This window comes from Sitophilus oryzae, unplaced genomic scaffold (genome assembly GCF_002938485.1).
Source record: "Sitophilus oryzae breed Bouriz unplaced genomic scaffold, Soryzae_2.0 scaffold_1588_pilon_pilon, whole genome shotgun sequence".
In the NCBI taxonomy this organism is placed as follows: domain Eukaryota; kingdom Metazoa; phylum Arthropoda; class Insecta; order Coleoptera; family Curculionidae; genus Sitophilus; species Sitophilus oryzae.
Genome location: NW_022146267.1, coordinates 508,395 through 524,007, shown reverse-complemented (window position 1 = coordinate 524,007; position 15,613 = coordinate 508,395). Strand labels below are relative to the sequence as shown.

General features: G+C 35.7%; 1 protein-coding gene across 4 annotated transcripts in view; it reads right to left on the bottom strand.

Annotated features, from left to right (window-relative positions):
• Nucleotides 1-15,613, bottom strand: part of LOC115879810 (protein dead ringer) — a 433,611-nt gene that overhangs the window by 135,623 nt on the left and 282,375 nt on the right. For all 4 annotated transcript variants that reach the window (XM_030896811.1, XM_030896813.1, XM_030896812.1 and 1 more), the window contains exon 4: nt 3,086-3,158. In XM_030896811.1, coding sequence (XP_030752671.1) covers nt 3,086-3,158 — 73 coding nt within the window. The remainder of the gene's footprint in view (nt 1-3,085; nt 3,159-15,613) is intronic.

The window sequence follows — 15,613 nt, the reverse complement described above, 5'->3', positions numbered from 1 at the left end:
ATTTTTGTTGCTTTTAGCGTTGATTGAAGGAGTTTTTTATGCTTTTTTCTGCAGTTAGTATTTGTATGTGTTGTGTGTTCTGAGAATTTTTTAAGTAATGGCAGATTCAGGGTTTGTAAAAGCACAATCAGATAACAGATCGCCAAAAGTCGATGCTTTTATGTTGGCTGCTTTCATAAATACAAATTCCCAATTTATTGGTGCTGAATTACGAGGAAAAAAACAGAGAGGTATGTAACATTTATTCTTTGTAGTACTGAGGCATATTTAAGTATAAGTAGGTACCTACTGTTAGGAACTTTTATATAGTTATAAATTAATGTTATAAACTTATTTTTCAGATCAGGTAGGGAGACGTATGGAGATAATGCTGTAGGTTATGTAGAAGTGAAAAGAGACAAAAATATTTCTTTAGTACGTGGAAAAATAACTCCAGAGCATAGCGTGAAAAAGAAAGTTTTTTTTTATATATTGACATCCCCTTACCCTTGTTATTTTTAAAGATTGTTTTTTTTACGAAATTATAGGAAATAAATTGTGTATCATTAATGAAAATATTATACAAGGTGTCCCATAAGCAAACGCCAAAATTAAGTTTTTTTAAGTGAAACACACTATATATTTTTGGATTCTTCGGAAATTTCTAGATATTCTAGATATATTTCATGTGTAATATCCTATACCTATCTTCAAATGTTTACGAAATATTGACAGTTGAAAAGCGAAAAATACCTACAATTTTCTGGACCACCTTTTTTGAAACACCCTGTATAACTAGAATTAATTTTAAAAGAGAGTATATGAAAAATCATGCAACTTTTTTATTTAATGTTTTCTTCTAAAACTTGCAGTTAAGGCTGTATGTGGGTGTCAAAATATAATGAATAACCCTGTACATTCAAATTTCATATACCTATGTAAGACAATATACATAAATATATGAACTTACATCAAAATGATCTTCACAACAATAAATCGTAAAAATAGAGGATAATTTAACGTTTTTCTTTTCATCTCTTCTCATGGCCTTGAAGTATTTTTTTCTGTTTTCGCTCATCCATTACTATTTATAAATATCACTAATTACTAATTATGTATTAATTAACACAAATAACTAAAATTTTGACACGGATTCAACAGCGTTTAAAAGCAAACTGTGTAAAATAAACACGCGTCTGGCTCCACTCAACCAGAAGAACGGCGGGTGACGTCACAGCGGCAAGGCGCGGTAGAGAGCGTTTGCCCGGCCATTTAAATTAACAATATTTAATTATTTTATATTGGAGGCATTTCTTAACCGATATCAACGATTTTTTTTTTGTTCAATTTGTAATTATATGAACTATTTTTTAAAACCATTATTTAAAAACATGCATTTTCCTCATTAAAATTAATAAAATATCCTGGCAACAGCTTGCGTTAGTCCATTAGTTATATCCATGGAGAAAGCCTGTTTAGCTTATAAAACAATCAACTTTTGATTTCTAACCAAAATTTCTCTTGACGGAAGATAATCAAAGGCCAAAATGACATTTCTCGCAAATTTTGAAGTACAATTAGTGGAAAAATTAAAAGGTTGATAACTTTTTCTACTAATTGAAAATGTCTACCACTAGTTTTGACGTTTTGAATGCTTGCATTGAAATTAGAGAAACAAACTTCTACGCTAATTGAAACCACTAATTTATTCCACTAATTGCGAGGTTCTGAACGAAGCTTTATAGAGGATGAATTTTCAAGAATCGCTCTATAGTGCTGAGCTGCGTTACTTAAAGAACTTTTGTCAAAATTTCATACTTCTTAAACAGATTCTTAAAAAATTATAAAATATTTCCTAATTTCATACCCTTATGGTACGAATTTTCAAAAATCGCTTCTTAGTGCCCAGTTAGTCTTTGCAAAATTTCATACTACTAGAATAATTTTTCACAAGTTTTTGTTCATTCTCTCATCCTTAATTTTACCTCCTACGGTAATGAATTTCCAAAAAACGCTTCTTAGTACTCAATTACGTCACTGAACGAACCTCAGTGCAATAGTACATTACATACCGATTGGAGGGAAGTGTTTCATTACTGTCGAGAGATTAATTAAATCTCGAGACAATAATGAAAACTTTCCTCAGAGGTTTGTATACTATTTTATTTACAACCACATCGTTAATTAAAAAAGTAGGGACAGTATTTTATTTTGAAAAAAAAAATATGCGAAAATTTGTCGTGTTCTGTTTTGGCATTTCCATATCTATAGTTACCGGTACCAGTGGTTGTTATGCCGCAAACCTTGAACAGCAAAACAAACAACTAAGTGACAGTTTTGAATTTCTCGTTCGCTTTTTCGAATTTATATAACATAGAAAGCCAGAATGTTGTCGGAAGGTTCTGATAATGAAGACTACTTTAATAGTGGTACTCCACCAGAACTTACAGAAGCTGCAAAAAGAGCAGAAGCCAGTTTACTTCCAGAGAAAAGTAGGGGGCGATATAAAATTGCATTGAAAGTATACGAAAAATGGTGTGCCGAAAGAAATGGTAAGAATATTGCTTCGGAGACAGTCTTGATGGCATATTTTAGCGACATGGCAAGGCAGAAAAAGCCATCTACTCTTTGGGCTACGTACAGCATGATATGATGCTAGAATTAAAGGAAAAGACTGACATATCAAAATATCACAAACTCGTCGCTTTTTAAAATGCCAGAATGTAGGTTTTAAGCCAAAGAAATCTAGCATTTTTACGTTATAATTATTATTGTTAATCTTCTTGTTTATTTTTGTTCATGTTAGATAATAAGTATTTATTAACTCGCAATAGTATATTATTAAAATTTTAATTCGACTTTCTAAACTGACAATGAGTAAATATTGTTTGAAGCGTTTTGTAAACGTACTCAAAGATTAAAAATTCGTATAATCCCCGTTGTGAGGTATTAAAATTTGCTTGGATTAACAGCCCAGGCAAGAAGGTCTTTTGGCCCTACAGATAAAATTGGTGATTCTAAGAAGGAAGCCCCTAAAATAACTGTACCAAAACAACCGTAACTTATTTTAAGGGCCTTGTAGACGCAATAAAATATTCTTGCTTACCACGTTTCTGCATAAAAGAGAAAAGATCGTCGAGGAATTCCTTTCTTTTTGGGTCGTCGCTGATTTCGTACAGCTGAAATAGAAAGAAATCAATATTAGTACAGAATTATATTAAGGATGGAGTTCTAATAATAACAATGTTAACTAAAAATGAAGTAAAGGTAGTGTTTTATTGTGAATTAGTGTCTTATTTTGCTATTGTAACAACACAGGGTCCAACCCAACTGTTATTCTCTTATTTAATGTTATTCTCTTATTTACTTATTGGTGCAACATAATATTTTCTTATTAGAAAAAAAATGGCGCCGGGAGGCACGTATAGCCGCCCATACTTGATATTTTTTTTATCTCAAAAACTGCGACTTGATATTATTACAAATTTTCAGCGAGTAATGGCAGTATGTATCTATTACTTGCTATGTCTGCTAAGCCTTGAACTAAAACACCAATTTGTTAATAATATAGTTACTCAATTAAAAAATACTCAAAATTTAAGTGAGGATGCAGTCAATAATCACCATTTAGGCTAATAAAACAACTTTTTCAAATTTGTCAAGATTTCGAGAGTTTTATTCCCATCATCAGGATAGTTTGACTGAGTTAATTAGCAAAAATAACATCCTCTGCACAAAAAGGCCTTAAAACTAGCATCATATGACATTGGATTAAAAGGAAATTTCCTTTATAAAATATTAAAATACATATCCAACGACACTACTTTTTAAAACATTCTTTTTTTAATTTACGATTTTTAATTTTTTTTTTACTTTTTTATGTTTTAAAAAGTAGTGTTGTTGGATATGTATTTTAATATTTTATAAAGGAAATTTCCTTTTAATCCAATGTCATATGATGCTAGTTTTAAGGCCTTTTTGTGCAGAGGATGTTGTTTTTGCTAATTGGCTCAGTCAAACTGTCCTGATGATGGGAATAAAATTCTCGAAAGCTTGACAAATTTGAAAAAGTAGTTTTATTAGCCTGTGTGGTGATTGTCGACTGCATCTTCACTTAAATTTTATCACTCAATTATATCATATAAATTAATACACAAATTTATATAATAAAAAGTCTATCGCTACGTATTTGTAGTATTCATTCAGTAAAAATCCTGATGATTTTGTCCATTTAGAGTCATCCATTCGAAACGTCGAGGGCGTCATCTTCTAGCCCGTCCCCAATTATGCCGAAATTGACCCATATTTTTCTTCAATATCAAATCCTTAGTCCCACCCTGACGAAGATGTAAACGAAACGTCGTATCCAATTTTGCAGGGTGGGGCCGTGTGCACCGTCTCTCATATAGCCTACACACCAAATTTGATCGCGATCGGATGACATTAACTTTTGACGTTTTTTACGTCAAAACTAACTGTCACAGTGACACGAGTCGTTCACGGTTAAGTTGGGCTTGGTTCAGTCTATCGACCTACCAAATTTCATTTAAATCGGACGATATTTTCGCCATTGGTGTTGAGGTTTCATAGTGTGCGAAACGTCAGCAATATATCATGAAAATATAGGGCTTCTCGAGCCCCATCTACATTCAATTTTGATCCTCTAGCTCAAATAGGGCCCGAGTTACGACGCTTCAAGACCCATCTCAGCTTCCTCATTGGCTTACCACTTTCTCGATCGTTACCACTTCTCGTCCCGCGTGTCATCTCGCTAGCTCGTGTGTCACGGCGTTGAATTTTTACACCCTGCGCGCGTAAAGAAGTTCCATTTCAAAAATATAATATTAAAATTTGTCTATTTACTTATATTTTTTGTATAGTCATAAAATCAGCCAAATCTCCATTAACTTCTTAAAATTAATAATTTTAATGTATCTGAATATGTCTAATTAATGAATTCTTAATAAGTAATTTGAAAAACAAATTGAACTAAAACCTAACAATGATAAAAAGGTACAAATTATACCGTGGACGGTTTATGGCAGCTACAATTTATGGTCTAATAGGTAGTACTGAAATATGGTACACCTCCCAGCCATGCTCTTCACGGATCAGATTAACTGGTATTGTTATAAATGATAGTAATTAAATTCGCCCATATAGGGCGAAATATAACGAGAAACCTATTAGATAAAACTACTAATAATACATTGCTAAACTTATATAACTTGTAGGAGTGGTTGTTGTGGTTTTTAACTTTTATTAAACAGTAAAAGTTTAAGTTTATAAAACTAAATACTGAGAACTAATGGGCACTTACCACGTCATTCTTCAGACAGCTATACGCTATCGAAAGATGCGTACAACTTATCTTAGATAAGACCTATAGGAAACAAGAAATCGCCATCTTATTCGGTAGTCAAGCAGCATTAAAAGCGATCAACTCAGTAACTATCAATGCGAAGTTGGTCAAAGAATGCCTAGAGAAGCTGAACAAATTAGGCAAAGAAAATAAAGTCCTCCTACTCTGGAATCCTGCCCCCCAAAGGATAAAAAGCAATGAAAAAGTAAACGATCTAGCTAAAAAAGGAGTGTATACACTCCACTAACTGGACCAGAACCGCTCTGCTTCCCAAATTGAAACTAACTTAAAGCGGACTTACTTTTTCGTATCCGGACCATATAGGTACATAATGTACAATTATAATTTAAAATTCTTTAGTCCATTAGTCCATAAATTTTCAAGGGTACATGTATGAGGGCATCTTATACATGACAGCAAATGCTCCACATTTTGGGGGACATGGAAGGAGCCTCCACGATTGCAATAGTGTATCAAAATTAGTAAACAAAAAATACTATTGTTGGCGTCCCCAGGAAACGTTTTTTGAAACATGAGAAATAATCATCAAGGGTTCTTCTCTGAACCGACCTTGACGATGGCGTCCACAAATATAAAAAGTATTTCTTAAAGCAGAACTCAAGAACCTGGAAGACTCGATCTGTAACCTAGAATGGGAATCTCAAATGGTCTAAGACACTCGAAGAAATTTTTCAGAACTTACTATCGAGAAAAATCAAAGATTTCCCTTGATTAAAGTAAGAACAATCTTCGTATTTTCACGGGGTTTTTAACAAGATACTATCTTCTCAATGAATACCTCAGTAGATTAAAACAACGGCGAATGTAGATTCTGTGGGGAAAATGGGGAAATACCAAACTATCTCATCACTGAGTGCATCAAGACGACAACCATTTGTGCTATAAACTTTGGTACGACTGATATAGGAGATGGAGAACTAACCTCTCTAAAACTGTCTCAGATACCAGCTTTTCTCAAAGCTTTGAGACTCTATGATGAGTTATAACTCAAGAAAGAGGGACATAATAGATCTGTAAGGTCGCGGTGATTAACTATCCCTCCTATACATTCTACAATATCAGAAAAATACAACAATGAACTACTCTAACCAAATATGTACTACTCTGTACTCTAATTGGCCTGTACTACTCTTATGTCATCCGAAAATAGCTATATGTAAAATGTTATATATGGCTCCTGCTTCAATATGGATGCGAAACATGGATGCTAAAAGAAGAAGACATCAAACGCCTTAATACTTTAGAAAAGTGGACGTATCGTCAGATGCTGAGGATAATTTGGATCTCCAGAACAACAAACTGTGAAGTTTTAAACAGAATGAAAACTCGTGCACACCTAACAGGCACAATTAAAATAAATAAGACTCCTACCTTGGACACACAATGCGGCATTCAGAATATGAAAAAATGCAGCTCATAATAGAAAAAAACAATCGAAAAATGGAAAACGTAGCATAGGGAGGAAAAAGAAATCATGGCTACGTAATATAAGACATTGGGCCCACACCAACGGAAACACCCTTATTCACCAAGCTCTGGACAGAGAGTCATATGTCATATTAATCGCCAACCTTAACAGAGAAGGCACCTAGGAGGAGGCACCTACTCTGGCCAAAAAAAAAATATAAAATAGATAATCAGACAGTGTTTTATAGAACTATTCGAAAATTAATTACATTTCATCTGGCTCCCAAAAGGTCGGTCACGCCTCCCTTCTATGCCGCGAACATTAATATAAACTTAATCGTCTGCGCTCGTATAGGGTTCTAATTTTAAATCGTTAGAAACCAAATCGGGGCATTAAGATCAGAACACAACAAAGTGTAATTAAAGCTAGAGTTTATTAGAGTAACACTAGGTTTTAAGTATTGTTGCACGAATCATCGAACAACCGTGTTACGATTATTATCATTTATTTATTTAGTTTATATTTTCTGTGCTTTCGGTTTGTCTGTTATTACGTTGTAATTGTAATTGGTCCTATTGGAATCACGACTGAGAGAGAATGAAATGTTTTATGGTGATGTAATAAAATGACAAATCTATGAAGAAAAAACTTACTAAAAAACGATCAACTCAGCATCCCTCAATTCGAAGATGGCCAACGAAGGCCTAGAGAAGGTGAATAAATTAGGCCAAGAAAAAAATCTAGTCCTCCAACTCTGGTTTCCAGCTCACGTAGAGATAGAAGGTCATTACCTTAAAAAAAAGCAAACGATGCGATCTAGCTATAAAAGGAGCGAACACTCCACTAACTGAACCAGAACCGCTCTGCTTCCCAAGTTGAAACTAACTCAAAGCGGAACTCAAGAACATCCATGCGTAACTCCATGAGGAAGACTCCATCTGTAACCTGGAATGGAAATCCCCCAACGGTCTAAGACACTCGAAGAAGTTTCTCTGGACCTTTGACCGTGAAAAATTGTAGATTTTTCTTGATTTAAGTAAGAACAATCTTCGGACACCGCTACATTTGGCCTTTGTAGACTACGAAAAGACTTTGACAGCATCGAAACCTGGCCATTTCAAACTGCAATGGAGGACGCGAGAATCGATTCCATACAGTATGTATCCCATTATTAAAAATATCTATGATAATGTAACTTTCCAAGTTAAATTAGATGATGACCTCAAAATAGAAAAAAATACCACTCGGCAAGGGCGTGAGACAAGAATATACCATCTCTCCCAAGTTATTTGCACTGGCACTGGAAAACGTCTTTAAGAAATTAGAATGGCAAAATAGAAGTCTAAACATCGATCGGGTACACCTAAGCCATCATAGGTTCGCAGATGACGATATTGTCTTGCTGAGCACCGACATTCATGAACTTAACACCATGCTAAGGGAGCTGAATGGCCAATTATATGGAATTAAAATGAACTTGAAGAAGGCCAAGATAATGAGCAACAATAGCGTAGACAACGTTGTTATATATTTAGGTCATTAAATCAAGCTGGGCAAAGAGAACCAAAATACGGAGATCAAACGCAGGATCCATTTGGAAAAGTTAAATAGTTTGAAGGATAAAAAGATGCCCATCGATCTAAAGAAAAAGACTTACAACAGCTGCATCCTACCTGTGTTTACGTATGGCTTAGAGACTATGCCAATTACACGAAGAACAGCAGAACAACTACGAGTTGCACAAAGAGCCATGGAAAGAATCATGTTAGGAGTCATCTTGAGGGTAAAAATGAGGAACACCCACATACATACGTCAAAAAACAAAAGTAATAGATGTTGTTAATGACATGTGGCAAGACAGGATCCAGACCGATGGCCCCAAAAAGTCGTTCTATGGAGACCTAGGGGAACAACAAGAAGTGTGGACCGACCAAAAAAGAGATGGGTCGATGATGTGAGAACATTGGCAGGAAGACAACGGATAAGATTGGCTAGAGATCGCGAAGCATGGAAAAACCTAGAAGAGGCCTATATCCAACACTGGATGGAACCAGGCTGAGAAAGAAGGAAAGAAATCTTCGGATTGTCACGGTATTTTTAACAAGTCATTGTCTCCTTAATGAACACCTCAGCAGATTGCTAAGAAACAACGGCGAATATGAGTTCTGTGGAGAAAATGGGGAAACCTCAGAACACATCATCACTGAGTACAATGAGATAACAACCATTCCTACCACAAACTTTGGTACGACTGATATATACGGAGATGGAGAACTAACCTCTGTAATACCGTCTCAGACACTGGCTTTTGTCAAAGTCCTGGGACTGTATGATGAGTTATAACTCAAGAAAAAGGGACACAATAGATCTATAAGGTCGTGGTGATTAAGTTCCTCCCTACCATACAATCTACATCTAGATCTACATGTACTTTATTAGAACTTATTAGTTCCTCGACATCCAAAAGAAGTATTTCTTAAAGTAGGGCCATTTAATTCAATTACACGAATGCATGTAATTTTATCATTCCCTCGTCAAGATATCTAAGCAAAACAACCCCCTGTAGGGTATTAAAATACACCCACTCGAGTAGTGATGGGCAAAACTGTTATTTTTAGATAACAGTTGAAACTGTTATAGTTATTTATAAAAAACAGCTTAAAATAACAGCTTAAAAATAACAGGTTTCTTTATTTTACTGCTAAATATCTGAAAGAGTATGAGGCGGTCACCGCCAGGCGTATTAACGCAGTTGCAAGTTGCAACAATGACGTGCTCGGTGGTAGTATTTCCCGGGTGTCAAAACATTTCTAAATATCGATTGTTATCTAAAATACCTCTCTAAAAACGGTGGTTGTTTACAAATTACAAAATTCCGCCACTCGTCTATACCTATACATTCCGATCTACCTACGCCCTGCCCCTCGATCCGGGTAGATCCTGAATTGCGTAGCAGTGTACAGGGTGCATCTCACTCGACGGGCGAGAAGCTCTTAGTTATGATTTTACCATTGGCGGTCAAAAAATAGCAATATAAGAAAATGTGTAGTATATTCTTCATAAGTAAACCAACTACACACTAGACTTCGTTCGCGTCGAATTAATAATTTCTAATGGTGATGATAAAGCAAAACAAGAATTTCCATTAACATACAAACTGGATAAAATTTTCTCACATAAAATTTTCTCACGCTTTGCACCAGGCGTTTTCCCGAAAGACTAACCGTTTTTTAAATAACAAATATTGCAATTTGAGATTCGATTGAGTACCCCTCCTTATCGAACCTAAACCCCACAGTCAATCCGTTTGCCAAAAATCAGCTTTAAACGTCAATCAGTTTAAGCAGAATAGTGATTACTCAATGGTCATATTTTATGAAACACCCTGTATATATTTTTAAAAAATCTTAAAATATGTAAAACAACATAATAAAATATATACGTGTTTTAAGAGTTTTTCCGAAAAACTCACCGGTTTTTAAATAAAAAATATTCTAATATTTGAGAGTAGTTTCACCCCCTTAGAATTCGAGTTTCGAAAAATCCCTTCTTATCGAACCTCTACACACTAAAGTCAATCCGTTTTCCAAAAGTCAGCTTTTTACGTCAAGTGCTTTAAGCAGGATCGTGATTAATCAATGACCAGATTTTTCAAAACACCCTGTATACATTTTTAAAAAATCTTAAAATATTATTCCTAAATAAATACCTAAATATTGAAACTTAATAAGTAAGTACTGAAACATACAGCGCCATAATATCTCGACCTCCGTCCGTTATGCTCGTAACAGGTTGAAACAGAATGTATCTAAAATAACTGATGCGTTATTCCCCAACCTGTTTCAAACCTCCATCACTCCGATTATCTTAACCGCCGCCCTGTTATGCTCATAACAGGTTGAAAACCAACATATCTAAAATGACTGCTTCTCCAACCCGTTGCGAGCCTCCATCGACAATCGACCGATGCAGCAGCGTTTCTTTCCCACTCCTGTTATCTCGACCGCCAGGCGTTTTGCCCGCAACTGTTTCAAAAACCTGCTTCTTTTTATATCCTATTATTTTTAAGCTGTTGCAAACCCAATACGACCATCGACGGTTTCGACCGAAGCAGCTACGTTCGCCGTAGCGCTTTCCCCACCTCCGTTGTCCGTTGTCTCGCCGCCTGTATCGATGGTTGACGAAATAACATGTTTTCCATCCATACTAGTTGTTTTTTGGAATTGCTTCGAGCAGCATAGAATTTCATGGTGGTGTAGAGCGGCGACTTCGTTTTTCGTTTCACGAGCGGCCGATCTCTACGTGTCGTTATTTTATATCTGTTATTTTTTAGAAGTAGTAACGGTTGCGTTATGTTATTTATAAATAATTGTTATAAAATAACAGATAATTAAATAACAACCCATCACTACACTCGAGTACTGGAATGTTAATTTCGTTCAATATAAATAATTTTTCAAAAGAAAATCTACAAAAAAGCGCTACGACTATCAGCCAACCAAAGTCCATTTCGTTTCTACTGAAATTTTAATCTGAAAGTAATCGACTGGACTCGAAGGATCAAAACTATCCCATTCCGCTCGGCGATTGCGCCGGTAGGTAATGCGGTGTTAAAACACCAACGAGCATTGTGTTTGGCGAGGTGGGGTTGAGTCGAGGTTAAACGGGCTCATTAATAACCCCGCTTAACTAATCTGTCCGGCGGAATCATCCATCTCGGCGATCGGCCCGGAGGAACAGGAAAGCGGTTGCTCTATGGCCGTTGCTCGACTTTTTTAATCGCGATGAGAGACTGACAAAACGAGGGCGTACAGCCGAAATTAATTTTTGTGTTTAGTAATGCTAATACAATAAAACTATCAAGAAAAAGATACATTAGGTATAAGCGAAAATTCGGATAGGAAAGGAAAAAGATAGGAAAATTGACCGTTCAGAAGGATATCCAGAAGACTTCATTTTCAGCACAACTACAAACACAAAAATATGTTTTTTTTTCATAGCAACTGTTAAAATTGCCTTATATCTATCAAAAATAGTAGATAAAGTATTACTTTAACCACAAGGGTAGATTAAATGATACTTTAACAGCGAGGATAGGTTAAAAACTTTATTTCTTCTCGCACGTTTTTTAATTGCTTCCATTTTTGAAAATTTTTGTATTCCTTTTCATAAGTTATTCGGGATTTAAATGGAAGTAGTTTGGATATGGCGTTTGTCGCCTCAGCCTGAATATCTGTTGGTTATTTCGTTTTGAGCCATTTCTGGCTCCAATTCAATCAGCAATCGACACTATAGAGAATTAAAAAATATTGACTCAAAACTGACAACTAAAGAGCCAGCTTCGATTGTCGATTACGGTTTACTAAAACTAGTTTTAGTTTAGTTTCTTCAAGTTTCTCATAAACCAGTGGCGTATCAGTAATTCGCTAATTAATTTATGAATAATTAATTTTAATTATTGAAAATGTGTACTTGTTTCCACACCACTCAAGCGGTAAAGTATATGGCGCGTTTATTTTAACGTGGTCTCCCCGGAGGCCTACTCCACTAGATAAATTAAAAACTTTAACTTATCTGCACAATTCCCGACGGATCTGGCTCATTGATGTCAAAGTCGATCGTGTCTGCTGTGCTGGGCTCATCAGAGTGGTCTCTCAATACGTCCAACTCTTCATCTTCAGCCGCCAGAGGGATATCTACAGGCAAGTCCAACTCCTCTTCATCGGATTCGTCGAGTGACACTTCAGTGACGTTGTCACAGTATTTCCCATTGCAGTATGCACAAATCATTGAACATTTTAATCCTGCTTTTCTGCATCCGCAGGCTTTACCATAGTTGTTGGTTTTGCATTTACAGGATAAAAATGCCAATAGGGATTTTGGAGCTGGATCTTTCAACGTTGTGACTGGAGTAATGCCTGTTTTTGTTTTCTTCCAATCCCATTCTTCGGCATCTTTGGTACCACCTGACCAATGCTGAACCTGGCGGTAAGTTCGCAATGAATGCTGTCCAGCACGACAATTAATTATTCATAAATTAATGAGCGAATTAATGACAAAATTGAAGAAACTAAACTAAAACTAGTTTTAGTGAACCCTAATCGACATTTGATTTCGGAAAATCGACTATACATAATATATCATATTTTACGCAAAATTGTAAAATTTCCAGGGATTTTGTGCCTAAACGGTTGACTTTAGCGAAAATTTTCGTAAAACCTTTTTTATAGTAAATTTTATTCTCTTTAATTTTGCTCTCCTCAAATTTTCGCGAAAAACGCATAGTTTTCGAGATATTCACAAAATACCGATTTTGGGCGCCATCTTGGCAAGATGGCGGCACCGGCGGCAAGTCTGGAAATGTGCATTTTATGGATTTTAGTTAGGGACCCCAAAACCTATAAACCTGCAAAGTTTCAAAACTTCCGGACTTTTTTCCAAGCAGACCCCCTTTTTGATCCCCAATGACTGAACTAAAGAGAGCATATATAATATGCACTCTCTTCGTAAATATGTCGATAGGATATTAGTCTGTAAGCAATTTTTAGTTGGACTTACTAAATGCAGGTTTACTTCACTTCATCATTCGTATTGTTAACATATTTTAACGACTTTCCTATTTTTTTTAAATAAATTGTCATTAAAATTTAATCCTTTCCATTCATCTCTTTTTTAAAATAGAATAACACTCCCAAATAATAAACCGTCAGTTTTTCAACAAACCCACCGACCATACGCACCCATCCAAGCACACGTTGCCCGCCGAATCGTGAAAATCACCACGAAATACTAGCGATTCACTCAGTCGACGCGTCCATGCGCGATAATCTGCCTAATTATCGGAGGCTTTGCCGCATTGTGAGACCATTTTACGCTGTTATTGTGCGGCCACAATAGCCCCTCCGGCTTCCCATTCAACGATATAAAAGGGGGACGTCACAATGGGAACGATCCCTCCTTAGGGAGGTCACGCTCGGGGCGCCTTTGTTGGAAGTCAAGTGATTTGATCCTCTCTTGTGTCTGAATTCGTTACCTTTTTTATTCAGCGTATGTGTGTATGTTTGGACGTGCGGTGAGATGTTTATCTTTTCGGGTTTCCAATATTTATGTATCTCTCTATTCTCTTGTTCTGTTACTGATTTTTGTGTGGTTATTATCGACGTTGTCATCGCGGTTTGAATAAAATTGGACTTAATTTAAATTTGTAGATTTTATGAAAACTGATATTAGAGGGCAGAGGTCTTCTTTTACCATATCGGCAAGAGAAGTCATGTCTAGGAGTGAATGGCTATGGTGATCTTGTAAGTAGGAGAGAGAAAAATTCGAAGTATTTATTGCCTAACCACATAATCCGACGCCAGATCTTTGGTCGCTTGGAAAAATACTTGATTTTCTCTCTTTATTCAATACATCATATTGTACTGAGCATATTGACACTGAATATCGACACCCAAAGCCAGAATTGTATATAAATAAATTATATTACGAAGTAAAAATTCATATTTAGCATTATTTTTATTAATATAGTAGAAACCTGCCGAATCGACGACAAGCACAGCTACAAACTTGAATTGAGTGCATGAACACTGTTCACAATAACTGTAAACTTCACGCATAGATAAAGGACTCAAGGTTAGATTGGAAAGTGCCCATAAGGATAACGTAAATACTATTTGGCGCTATTCTTACAACGGTCGCTCTCCAAAGCTTTTGGTAATTTCGGAGCGGTTCGTCCTTTTCCGGAATTATCTCGCCAAATATTATTTATTCAAATTTATTATTATTTTCTTTTCTTCTTCTTCTTCGGGTTGCATCTCCTAATGGAAATTGGAAATCATCATGGCAATTCTAACTTTGTTAACGGCTGCCCTGAATAACTGGTTTGAAGTCATTCCAAACCATTCTCTCTCAAATTCTTGAGCCATGATGTTCTTCTTCTTCCTTGGCTCCTTCTGCCCTTTATCTTTCCTTCTATTATGTTCTGCAGCAGGGCATATTTAGGTCCTCTCATTATGTGTCCAAAGTACTCAAGTTTTCTCTTTTTAAGGGTGTTAATCACCTCTTCGTCCTTCTGAATTCTGCGTCGCAGTTCTACATTTGTAACCTTGTCAGTCCATGCAATCCTCAGCATACGCCGAAATACCATCTTTCGAATGCCTCAAGCTTCTCCATTTCGGCCTTTTTAAATGTCCAAGCCTCTGAACCATAGAGTAGAGTTGCAAATATGTAACCCCTTAGCATTCTTAATCTAAGCTTTAAGTTGATGTCTCCATTGCAGAGACATTTTTTGAGTTTTACAAAGGCTGCTCTAGCTATTTCTATTGGAGCTTTTATTTCTGCTGATTGATCCAAGTTTTCGGTCAACCAACTGCCTAGATAATTATATTTTTGTACTCTCTTCATAGGTATATCATTTATTAGAACATTGGCTTGGACATCTTCTCTCTTAGTGATGTTCATAAATTTAGTGTTCTTAGGGTTCATTTTCAGGCCATAGACTCTACACGTGTTGTTTAGTCTTTGTAGAAGTGTTATTTTCTTTTAATTTTTTTAAATAAAATACAGTGTGTTGAATATAAGAAACTTTATCTACAACCGTTTAGTTATAACGTTTTTACATCACTATTTTTTTAGTATTTCAGTTACGTTATGAGATTCATAACACAACTAGTGGTGTTATGAATCTATAACACAACTAGTTTTTGTAATAGTGAAAAACAACTACGAATATCTAAATATATTAACTTTTCCGGCAATAATGATTCCGTGGCATGTACTGCGGCAACTTCTACATCTGAAGGGAGACTTTCGGAATCGCTCATCGTAATTTTTAAAATGATTTT